The sequence below is a fragment of the Petaurus breviceps genome, unplaced genomic scaffold (assembly GCF_028583685.1).
Source record: "Petaurus breviceps papuanus isolate PSGF00001 unplaced genomic scaffold, PetGlider_PUasm1.0 229, whole genome shotgun sequence".
NCBI classification, from domain to species: domain Eukaryota; kingdom Metazoa; phylum Chordata; class Mammalia; order Diprotodontia; family Petauridae; genus Petaurus; species Petaurus breviceps.
This window is the reverse complement of record NW_027185903.1, coordinates 8,689,077-8,701,896: the sequence shown is the minus strand read 5'-3', so window position 1 is coordinate 8,701,896 and position 12,820 is coordinate 8,689,077. Positions and strand designations below refer to the sequence as shown.

Below are 12,820 nucleotides of genomic sequence, written 5' to 3'. Positions count from 1 at the left end.
GCTGAATGATTAAGAACCTTGCTCAGGATCACATCAGTATGTATCAGGGCCCCAGTTTCATTGCTTGCCCGTACCACAAATATGTTGATTTTGTCAGAGATCATTTTAGTGAAAATCAATCACTTTGTATTTTCATACGTAGCCCAATTTAGAGACATCAAATTCAAGCATCAGAAGAAATCTCAGAGGTCATCTGGAACAACTTGAACCCGGGTCTTGTTGATTTTGAAGCCCTCTACCCGAATGCTGCTTCTCTCTGAGAGTATAGGCCAAAATCACAAAAAACTGCCTTTCCTTTTCTTCATCTGGTAATTCCAACTAAAAATATAGCTTTAACAAGTCCATACCATTTGACCCTTGGGAGCTCACATGTGTTTATCCTTTTACATTTATAGAAATGTTCCACAATCTACAATATAACATCCTGTTCTCTTACTTCATGTTGTGAGGATTTCAGTCTATGAGTAGAACTTGAGTTCTCAGTCACCTATATTTATCTATGCAAAATTAAATGTTTCTCATTAATGGACACCATTCTTTTTATGCCAAAAGGGATTCAGGACAATTTTTTTACCTTTTGATAGAGTGGTAACATGGCGGGGAGAGCTTGGGCGTCCTTTGATGTTCCAGCCATAAGCTCTTACACTCACTCTGTAGGTGGTACCTGGTTTTAAATCCCCAATCACTAGTTCCTGTCAATGGTCAAAAAAAAGACATAAAGAATTCATGAGTCTGGGGATTTGGAAACCTCCAATGATGCTGTATCATGTGGGGCTACCTGGAAAATCCTTTTGCAACAGTTTTCAGGCTTTCCTCAAAGACGAAAGCAGTGTCAGCTCAGTTTTGAAAAATCAAGAAAGAAGAAAGCAGCCTCACCTGTTTCCTATCAGACTGGAAAACTTGCTCTCTAGAGGGATGTATAAATGATCCTAGAACTGCTACTCATCACTATTCAGAAACAGTTTACGAAGTTTGAAGCAGCTCCTATGGTTTAGCTGCTGAATATAAGGAACATTCTTCCTTCAGGCCAAATGTTGGAAAGCTTGAACTATACCTTTTTCATCTATGAAGCACAGATGTTCTTGAGTGCAATGGGGCTAGTCACAAGAGATGAGGCCCTTGCTTCTTACCCTGACTGTGTGGGGGGGGGGCAGCAAAAACATACACAGTTACAGATCCAGACATGCCCCTCAGCCTCGGCTTTGGTTGTCCTCAGACCACCAACCTGAAATGGTCATTCCCTTTGTATGACTGAGCCAAGACTCAAAGACTGCTTTCTACATCTGCTACCTGACAAGTAGCACTGAAAATACAATACTAAACAATAAAAGATTATGCTAGGGGCAGAATGGTACAATGGAATAAGTGTTAGGTTTGAAATCAGAGGACCTGAGTTCTAATTCTAACTGGTCCTTTGCAACAGCCAGCATACCCAGGATGGCTACTAGCATAGGTTCTTTGATTTGCTTTTCTAAAGGAAAGCAACTCAAAAGAGGTTAACAATCTTAGTTTATCATTTACCTAGTTCAAGGGGAAAAGTCAGCACCCTGAACTTCAGAGAAAATACAAACAGAAATTACAAGGACGAAAAAAAATACAGAGAGAGAAAATAACACAATTCAACAGACCAACAGACAGGGCTTCTAGTTGTCTGACCATCACACACCTATATAGTTAGTTACCAGAGAGAGAAGCACCAACATCTGAGTTTTCAAAGCCAGGGGGCTCAATGGCTGCCCAGAGTCTCATCTGGCCAAATCACACAACTCTTCCCAAGATCTTCAAATTTCCATTACCATTAAAGCCTCTTACTGCCTATGGAACCTTGGCTAAGTCATACAAATTACATGAGGAATTCTTGATCTTTTTTGTTTCATGGCAATCTGGCAGTCTAGTGTAGCCTGTGGACAACTTTGCCATTTAAAAAAAATACATAAAATATGATACTTATGGAGGCAGATGGGTGGCACAGTGGATAGAGTGACAGGCCTGGAGTTCAGGACCTGAGTTCAAATCCAGCCTCACTCTTACTAGCTGTGTGACTCTGGGCAAGTCATTTAACCTTGTTTGCCTCAGTTTCCTCATCTGTAAAATGATCAGGAGAAGGAAATAGCAAACCATTCCAGTATCTTTGCCAAGAAAACCCCAAATGGGGTTACAAAGATTCAGATATAACTAATTGACTAAACAACAACGATACATAAAATCATAAAGGAAACCAACTATATTGAAATAAACTTATCAAAATATACATATTTTAAAAATCCATAAGTTCTTGGGCCCCAAGTTAAAAACCCCTGAAGGTGATCTCTCTTCAGTTTCCTCATCTATAAAATGAAGAGATTGGACAAGATTACCTTCCAGGTCCCTTTTAACTCTAAAAATTTATATGCCTATGATGATGCTATGATCCTGGATTCTGTTAGTGAAATTTAGTAGCCCCATCTTCACCAGCATCATTCAGGATCCTGAGATTACCCTCATCACCCCAATAATACCTCACTTCTAAGGACACTGTGATCCTCATCTCAGTTAGGTGTGAACAAAATCATCCTCCCCCCCCCCCCCCATTAAGCCAAGATAAGTTTGGATTCTTCCAAGAGGAACTTAGGACACCAAGTGGGAGAAAAAAGAAAGAAAATGCTAAAGTATAGACATGAGCCACTATAGTCTAGAGAAAATCTGGACCAGGAGACCTGAGTTTGAATCCTGTCTCTGCCATTTACTACTGAGTACATCACTTCAACTCTCTGGGTTTCATTTTCCTGATCTGTAAAATTAAGAGGCTGGATAAAGTGACTTTTAAGGTCGACTCCTTTTAAGGTCAACTGCTTCTAAAGCTTTATGCCCTAACAGAACACATGTCTCTTGATCTAAGGTAATGAACATCTAGACAAAGAATGACTTATCTTATTACAACAGCTCGTATCTCTTAACCTTTCTTCAACACTCTTTATGAAATTCTGAATCACTTCCCTGACTGATCCTCAAAGATCCCTGGGCTTTGTGCATTAACACAAGTAACTCCCTGGGGCTCCCTCTCTTTATCTGTCACATAAGGAGTTGGGTTAGAAGGCCTCCAAGGTGCCTTCTAGTATGTATATGTATATGTATGTGTGTGTATATAAATATATATATATACATATATACACACACACATATATATATACAGACATACACACATATACAGACATATACACACACATACAGACATATACACACACATATATACAGACATATGAGAGAGAGAAGAGAGAGAGAGAGACTGACCATGCCTCCTGCACATGTACATATAGAATTTTGCTAACAATTCAGCTGCTTCTTCGCATGGAGGAGAGTAAGGATTTGGGTCACACAACTAATAAGTGGTAGAAAATTAGGTTTCCAACCTCAGTCCTTTGACTCCCAAATTGGAGCTCTTTGTATCGTCACTAACCTTTGCAACATCTCCTAAGCATGCCCCTTCTCTCCTCTGACACCACCACCACAACTGTAGAGCAGGCCCTCATCATGCCTGGATTGTTGCAATAGCCTGCTGGTGAGTCTGTCTGCCTCAAATCTCTCTCCATTCCAATCTCTCCTCCATTAGGCTAAGAAAGTGGTTTTCCTGAAGTTCAGATTCAACCTGTCACCCTTCTACTCAGTAAACTCCTGGGGTTCCCTATTACCTCCAGGATCAAATACAAACTGCTCTGATAGTCCCCTCCTACCTTTCAAGTTTTCTTACACCTTACTCCCTGCCACACACTCCTCAATGCAGTGACACCAGCCTCCTTCTGGCTATGTTCCACGTCTGGAACCCTCTCCTTCCTCAACTCTGCCTCCTCTAAGTTCCAGCTAAAATCCTATCTTTTTAAAATGTTAAAACAACTTTATTAACAGTCAAGTAGTGATTAACATTTACATCTATTATGTCACATCATACAATTGTAAATACAAAATTACTACAGTACAATATATTTTCTCTGCATGATCCAAAATATTTGGTGGCCCCAAAAAAGTTTCTTTAAAATTTAGCAGCTAGGGGTGGCCAGGTAGCACAGCGAGTAAGAACACTGGCTCCAGTGTTGAGAAGACCTGGAGATCGAATCCCAGGCTCAGACACTTAGCACCCATCCAGAAACACCTGGCTGTGTAACCTTGAGCAAGTTACTTAACCCCAATTGCTTAGGGGTGGCCAGGTGGCTCAGTGAGTAAGAGCACCGGCTCCAGTGTTGGGATGACCTAGATCGAATCCCGGGCTCAGATACTCAGCACCACACCCAGAAATAACTGGCTGTGTGACCTTGAGCAAGTTACTTAACCCTGATTACTTTTAAAAAAAATTTTAGCAGCTTATCAAAAATTAAAACCATATTCTATTTAAAATGAAGTTCTGTTAGCACAGAGTCAGACTTCAAGGTATATCAATTTAGTATAGCTTGAGAAGTTGCAGGAGGATGTTTGAAGGAAACATTCTAACACTGTGTGGCAGATACAAGAAACATTAGATTTAAAGCTTTTAAGCATAACTCATACCACCTCAGTTGTCAGCAGAAAGATCTAGCTGTTTTCACTAATGCTAAACAAAATATTAACTTGAAAAACTTTTAACATTAATGCATTTACAATATTAAAACTTATTCATGCTAGTGACAATCTATTTAAATTTAGGTAGTGCCAAGTAAACCTAATTACACAGTACTTTCTTATCACTGCCTTCATAAAATTATCTACACCCTTAGTTTGGTTATATGCTCAGAGGAAAATCAAAAATATGGTGAAAGCACAATGGTACCCCTTTATAATGCTGGTATTAGGGTACAGGAAGCCTTTACCAACCCCTCTCAATTCTAGTGCCTTCTCTCTATTAATGACATTTTTTTTTAAAGCAATCGGGGTTAAGTAACTTGCTCAAGGTCACACGGCCAGTTATTTCTGGGTGTGGTGCTAAGTATCTGAGCCCAGATTTGATCCAGGTTATCCCAACACTGGAGCTGGTGCTCTTACTCGCTGAGCCACCTGGCCGCCTCTAAGCAAGTGGGGTTAAGTAACTTGCTCAAGGTTACACGGCCAGGTGTTTCTGGGTGGGTGCTAAGTGTCTGAGCCTGGATTTGATCCCCAGGTCATCCCAACACTGGAGCCGGTGCTCTTACTTGCTGTGCTACCTGGCCACCCTATTAATGACTTATTGACCCTGTGTATAGATTGTTTTGTATAGATTCATTCACATGTTGTTTCAACCTCCTTGAGGGCAGGGATTTTCTTTTGCCTCTTTTTGTATCCCCAGAGCTCACCACAGTGCCTGATGCTTAGGAAGCATTTAATAAATATTTATTGATTGATCCTACCCCCCAACCCCTCCCCCCACTTTGAAACCTTATTCCCTATTTTTTTTTTTTTAAGCTATGCTTGGAATTTTATAAGCTATGCTTGGAAGAGACAGAATTTGAACCCATTCAAATAATATTATTCCATCTAATCCAACGCAAGAAATCACAGAAGCCATGGTTGCAAGATGAGGAAATAAAGTTGTCTTTGATAAGTAGCCAGGGTTTCCTAGCTGCCCCCATGTCTTACAGGCATTTCTGGAGCAAGAGGAGCCATTACTGTACAGTGCCTCTCTTCCTCTGCTGCCTTTCACCCTCTTCACTCTGAATCCCATCTCCTGGTATCACTTACAACAGTCCTATAATCCATCCATTTCTCCATTTCTAGTTAAGGAGGGCAAAAGGCTAGTCCTTTTCCAGCCCTTCCTTTCCAACCTCGGAAACTCCTAATGCATATAGAATTTCTCTTCTAGACCAACTAAAGTATTTCAAAGCCATCTGTTTCATGTTCCTTCTCTCCTAAAAAATCATAAAACCATATGAATTAAAGATGTGGTCTGCAAAAATCATTATAAGCCGTAAATTAGAGTTCAGCCAGTATGTACCAAATGTTAACATTAAACACTCTCCCTGAGTGTAAAGCTGTCTGATACATGGGTGGAAAAGATTAAGAAATGTGCAAATCACCAAAAATATTTACTAAGAACCTTCAAAATCAGATTGCCCTGGGTCTACTCAAGTTTGCAAATCAAAAAGACAAACTTTTCACTTTAAAAAATTAGGAAAATCTTTATATCCAGAAGGTTCTCATGTGGGATTAAAAAAATTCTCTCTCTGGCATGGAAGTTAGATGTTTTTCACTTAACTCATCAATTCTGGAGGCAGAGTTCATTTATTTTCCCATTCTAGAGGCTTTGCATTTCAATTTAATTTAATTCAATATTCAAGAAATGCCTACTATGTGCAAGGCAACTCTAGGTTAGAATAAAACAGTTTCTGATCCAGAGAATGTAGAGAAAGGAGCAGAATTTGATCATCTAATTGCTCATTTCCTTCTCTAATATCCCTCCTCTTATCTAGCTGACTTCATTACTGGAGTGATAAATCTTAATTCCTTGATTAATATCAGACTAATCCTGGGTATCTAACTGTCTATTATTCATTATTTCCGATTTGTACCAGCCTAGATAAAAAGTTTTTTAAAGGTTTGGGTTGGTTGTTTTGGGGGTTTTTTTTGATAGAAAAAAAGAATTTTTTTTAATGGAATGAAAATTTCAAAACAAGTTAAGCTATTTCTTTCTGCCTTGTTTCTATCTATGATCTTGTTGTCCTTTTAACCTTTGTTTTGTCTTGAAAAATAGAATGAAGAAAAAAAATAAATCACTGGGATTTTATACAGGAGCTAAGACTCAGGTCACTTTCAACAATATTTTTTTCCTACTTAAGATGGGGCTTTGCTATAATAAAACAATACAAGTTTGCCTTTTTCTAGAATTTCTTTAAAATGCTTAGAGTGAATTCTAAATGTTACTTTTTCCTCCTAAAATTTCCTTAAATAACATTTGGATAACATTATTTAATGTTATGTCTCTAGGTCTCAGTTTCCTCATCTGTTAAATGTGAATATTGTATTAGATGATCCAAGGTCCTTTCTGCACCAAATGCTATGATCCTCTGCTCCTATTTGCTCTATTTGTGCAAAAGTAATGAGTCTGAGGTGGATCTCAGGACCCAGAATTCTTTTGCCTGACTGATAAGTAACTTACTTTTAGAGAACAAACAATAGACATATAGCATAAATTTCCAGGAAAGTATTTATCACATGATTATATAATTTGTACTTTGAGGAGTTTTTTGTCAGAAAGGTACTGAAAGGTCATCGCAATAGGAGACCAACTGAGGTGAAGAGAGCAGAGGAGAGAAAGGAAAGATGAGGAGAGGAGGAAAGGGGAAGGGAGAAGAGGAAGAGAAGGGAAAGGAGAAGAGGAGAGGAATAGAGGGGAAGAGAGGAGAAAGAAGGAGAGGAAAGGAGAGAGAGGAGGGAAGGGACAGGGAAGGGGAATGGAGGGAAGGGAGAATTAAAGCATAAGAAAAGCCTATGCTATTTCCTGCAGATTCATGAAAGAATGAAAATTATATTTGAGAAACCCAATCAATCACTAGTTTCTCCCTAGAATCCCCCTGAACTGAGGCTCCCATGGCTGTTCTAACCTCTTACATGCACATTTGGCACTGGATAGCTTCTCCACAGCATCCTCTCCTTTCTGGAAGTGCTCCTCTGGGGTGCTGGGGGCACTTCTGACAACCAGGCCACTGTACTCTGCATTCCAGGAGAACAAATACCCACACAGCAGCCACTCTGACTGTGTGACCACAAGCAGTCAAGATCTATAAAATAGCCCTTTAAATGCCTGCACTCTGCTAAACTAAAGTCAAGGAGGCAGATGTCCCAGGCTAAATACAAGGAGAGACTTCCTTTTAAGCAGCTGCTTTACTCTCCCTCTTGAGCTGAACTAACCAATTCATTTGCCAAATGTCATTCTACCTTTTTTACATTTTGGTCAGATTTTATTCCACAATATTTAAAGACAAAATGTAGGGGCAGCTAGATGGTACAATGGATAAAGAGCCAGTCCTGGAATCGTATGGACCTGAGTTCAAATCCAGCCTCAGACATTTACTAGCTGTGTCACTAGCAAGTCTCTTAATCCCGAATATCTCCTTCCCCTCCCTCCCAAAAAAGGATAGAATGTAAGCTCCTTGAGGGTAGGGACTTATATTTTCCTCCATCTTCATACCCCTAGCATCTAGCACCTGGTAGATGATAGGTGGATGTGTCTGTTTATAATGAACTGAAATGGGTGTGATGTATCCCTTTTCCTCCCACTTCCATCCCTTGCTGGGCTGTAAACCCTGCAATAGCATGGATTATGTCCTAATTATGTGTTATCCTTCTGCACGTAAAGTTCTCTGATCTGCATTTAGCAGATCCAAAGTTCCCTTGTTTTGCTGTGAGTAGAATGACAATAAAATCCATGCTTATGGGACCTGAAGGGAAACTACCTATACTCTACTACTCCAACTAATTATCTAATTCCTTGCTGCTCAACTCTCCTCCCCCACTGGGATCCATGCTACGGGCTTGTGGAAATGAAGCCGCAAGATGTCTCTTGTCTCTCCTTCCAGTCATGTAAATGACCTACGAAGATACTTATTCCATCAGGAACAGATTTTTGGTCTCCCTCCCTCAAGTGTCTCCTTCTCTAACCCATCCTCCACTAAGAAAGTGACCATTCTAAAGTCTGACTTCCTCTCCTCAAAACTCCAGTGGCTCCCTATTACTTCCAGGATCAAATAACAAGCCCTGTGATTGGCTTCTAAAGCCCTTCCCAACCTGGTCCCTTCCTACCTTTGCAGTCTTCTTTTTTTTTTTTTTTATTAAGCAATCAGGGTTAAGTAACTTGCTCAAGGTTACATGGCCAGTTATTTCTGGGTGTGGTGCTGAGTATCTGAGCCCGGATATGATCCAGGTCATCCTGACACTGGAGCCGGTGCTCTTACTCACTGAGCCATCTGGCCGCCCCTAAGCAATTGGGGTTAAGTAACTTGCTCAAGGTTACACGGCCAGGTGTTTCTGGGTGGGTGCTAAGTGTCTGAGTCCGGGATTCAATCTCCAGGTCTTCTCAACACTGGAGTCGGTGCTCTTACTCGCTGTGCTACCTGGCCGCCCCACCTTTCCAGTCTTCTTACAGTGGATAAAGTGTCAGGTCTAGAGTCAGGAAGACATTTTCTTGAGTTCAAATCCTGTGTGATATATATATTGAGTTCAAATAGCTGTGTGACCCTGGGTAAGTCACTTAGCCCTGTTTGCCTCAGTTTCCTCATCTATAAAATAAGCTAACCACTTATATAGCAAACCACTCCAGTATCTTTGCCAAGAAAATTCTAAATGGGGTCACGAAGAGGCAGAAATGATTAAACAACAATAACAAAGTTCAAGCCACTCATTTTACAGATTAGGAAATTGAGGCTCAGAAAGGCTCATTACCTCTCCCAAGGTCATATAGGAAATGACGGAGGCTAGAACACAACCTTCATCCACTGACTCAAAATCTAATGCTCTTTCCACCCAATGAAAGCCTATCAATGGATCACAAGACAAAAGATCCAAACTCTAAACAATAAGTCAAATTATTATGGCCTTTTTATTAAGTGAACCAGACCAACTGGTTGTCAATCCAGTCCATTGTTTGGCACTTGACCAAAAAAATCAAATACACCATTTTCAGCTTAAATATTTCTTTTGCAGTAGACAGGCTATAAGAACTAGTTTCAAAAATCAACTCTTGTTTGGTTGAATTGACTACATCCTGCAGAAATGTCTGAAGTAATTGATACTGTGTGCAGCAAAAGTTCAGGGGGAATGAGAGAAAGGAAAGGAAGGAAAAGATTTTTAAAAAAATCATTACACTTTACCAGTTTAAATATTTTCTCTCTCTTCCAATCTATTTCACCTGGCCTCGAGACAGAGATTAAATTATTTCATTCTTTTAAAAAATGGGTTTCTTCAATCTCGGAAAACAAGGAATAGTTTACCCATCACTTGTGGAGAGGGAAAGACTTTATGACTAAACAAGAATTAGAGAGCATTATAAAATGCAAAATGGATAATTTTGATTACATTAAATTGAAAAGCTTCTGTAAAAACAAAGCCAATGTAACCAAGATTAAGAGGGAGGTGGGAAATTGGGAAAGAATTTTTATAACTTATGTCTCTGATAAAGGACTCATTTCTAAAATATACAGAGAATTGAGTCAAATCTATAAGAATACAAGTCATTCCCCAATTGATAAATGGTCAAAGGATATGAACAGGCAGTTTTCAGAGAAAGAAATTAAAAATATCTATAAGCACATGAAGAAATGCTCTAAATAACTATTGATTAGAGAAATGCAAATCAAAACAACTCTGAGGTACCACATCTCACCAGTCAGATTGGCTAAGATGACAAAACAGGAAAATGACAAATGCTGGAGAGGATGTGGGCAAATTGGAACACTAATGCATTGCTGTTGGAGTTGTGAACTGATCCAATCTTTCTGGAGAGCAATCTGGAATTATGCCCAAAGGGCTATAAATAATTTCATAACCTTTGACCCAGCAATACCACTTCTAGGGTTATATCCCAAAGAGATCATAGAAGTGGGAGAAAGACCCATATGTACAAAAATATTTATAGCAGCTCTTTTTGTGGTAGCAAGGAATTGGAAATTAAAGGGGTGCCCATCAATTGGGGAATGATTGAATAAGTTGTGGTATATGCATGTTATGGAATACTATTGTGCTATAAGAAATGAGGAGCATTTGGACTTCATATTCACCTGGAGAGGCTTATACAAACTGATGCTGAGTGAGAAGAGTAGAACCAGGAGAAATTTGTACACAATTACAGACACAACGTATGTGTGATGACCAACTTTGATAGACTGGACTCTTCTCAGCAATGCAGTGATATAAGTCAATCCCAAAGGACTCATGATGGAGAGAGATGTCTACATCCAGAGAAAGAACTAGAAAGAACTAAGTTTGAATCCAGATTGAAGCAAACTACCGGCTCTTTTTCTTTTTCTTGTTTGGTTTTATTTCCTCTTTACCATTTTTCATTCCATCTGATACAATCTATCTTTATAACCTGACTAATGTCTAATGTGAAAGTATTTACAGATCCTATAATTGACTATATGCCGCCATGGGGTGGGGAGGGGAGGGCGGAGGACAGAATTTGAAACTCAAGGAATTGTGGAATCGAATCTTGTGAACTAAAAGTAAATAAACAAATTAATAAAAAAAAGTGATTGGGAGGAAAAAAAATGGGCTTCTTATGCTTCTATTGACATGTGAGCTGAAGCATCACACAGCTAAGGCTAAGAGAGGCTTATTTTTTTAATGATTAAAAATTCACCTTGTACACTCCACGGTCTCTGCTCTCACTGGCAATATGCACTGTCTGGTTGGTCTTTCTGATTAATAAATATCAAAAGAGTGTCTGCCAACTTCAATATTTTGATGAGAAGAGACCACCTACACTCCTAGAGTTGCATCATGGCTACATTAGCATTTAAAGCATACTTACAAAAGCTGCCTGGCCATCAAGTTGACCCTGTAGAGGGGAAAGAAAAGAAACAATAGCATGAAGGATGATGGGACATGGACAGCCTCAAGGTCAGTCTGAAAACCAATTATGCTAGCGTCCAGGTGACAGCTGGAAACTCCTATCATTCCTACAGAAGCCCTCCACTCCAATCAGTCCATACACCTTCCTAATAATCTCATAACTCATTCCAGTCCTTTCTTACCGTTGAGCCTTCCTTCACACTGCCCCACAGCAAGGGATGCTCTTCCTATCCCGTCCTGTCAGCCAAATACTATGACACCACATTTATGGAGTTCTAAACTTTACAAAGTGCTTTTATCATAGAAAAGTCCACAAGCGCAAGAGTAAAAATATTACTATTTTCACTTTAGACATTGCTGTCTGTTTGACCTTGGGCAACATTTCTGTGCCTTAATTTCCCTCTCTCTAAAATGGCATGGTTTGACTATATGAGCTCCAAATCTATGACCACAGAGGAAACTGAGGCCCAGAGAAATTGACTTGCCCAAAGTCCCACAGGTAGTATCTAGGTAGGCTGGCAAGGGAGTAAGGTGGTTTCGTGGCGACACTGGATTTGGAGTTGGGAAAAATCTGAGTTCAAATCTAGACTAAGAGATTTCTTTGTTTTGTGAGCTGGGCAAGTCACATCACCTTTCTGTGTATCAGTTTCTTTATCTGCAAAATGGACTCGTGGATTCTAAGGTCTCTTCCAGCTCTAAATCTAACTAGGATTTGAACTTCAGGTCCAATGATTCCAAGTTCAGCATCTCACACTGTCTCAAGTTCCTGTTTCCATGAAATCTTCTTTGATGAGTGCACCCCACACTAACCCCTCCCTTCTCTAAGCTCCTGTAATGTTTGTAGTCTATGGTACATAATTCAGCATTTAATGAGCATTCCTTAAAGACCTATGCTGCTCTCTGTTTCATATTTTCTCTTTCCAATAAGGCTCTAGGCAGCTCACAGGCAGGAACCATACCATATCATTGTCTTATACCGCCCCCTCCTCCCCCACCAATTAGCCCCAAACTAGTTCCCTAAACTGGGAAAAAAAAAGGAGTCAGTCACACAATAAATGCTTATTGACATTAGCAGGATGAGGAAAAAGACCAAAATCTGGCAGGAAACTCTTGTGTTGAAAAACAACAATAGGAACATTTTCTCTTGAAGGCCTTGAGGCCAGTATCCTAATCCTTTGCCCAGTCTCAGTCAGAAGGGAGCAGGCTCTGTTTTAGAAGTCCCCTTAGTTGCAAGAGACAGATACAGAGAGAAAGAGAGACAGACAGAGAGGAGAGACAGACAGAAAGAGAGAGACAGAGAGAGAGAGAGAGAGAGAGAGAGAGAGAGAGAGAGAGA

The 12,820-nt window shown here is 39.9% G+C and overlaps 1 protein-coding gene across 2 annotated transcripts in view; it reads right to left on the bottom strand.

Moving 5' to 3' along the window:
* Nucleotides 1–12,820, bottom strand: part of EGFLAM (EGF like, fibronectin type III and laminin G domains) — a 167,248-nt gene that overhangs the window by 151,896 nt on the left and 2,532 nt on the right. Inside the window, exons 3-4 of one of the 2 annotated variants that reach the window (XM_069096177.1) lie at nucleotides 11,444–11,470; nucleotides 575–692 (exon numbers count right to left, since the gene is read on the bottom strand). In XM_069096177.1, coding sequence (XP_068952278.1) covers nucleotides 575–692; nucleotides 11,444–11,470 — 145 coding nt within the window. The remainder of the gene's footprint in view (nucleotides 1–574; nucleotides 693–11,443; nucleotides 11,471–12,820) is intronic. The other variant, XM_069096178.1, reaches the window with a different exon arrangement.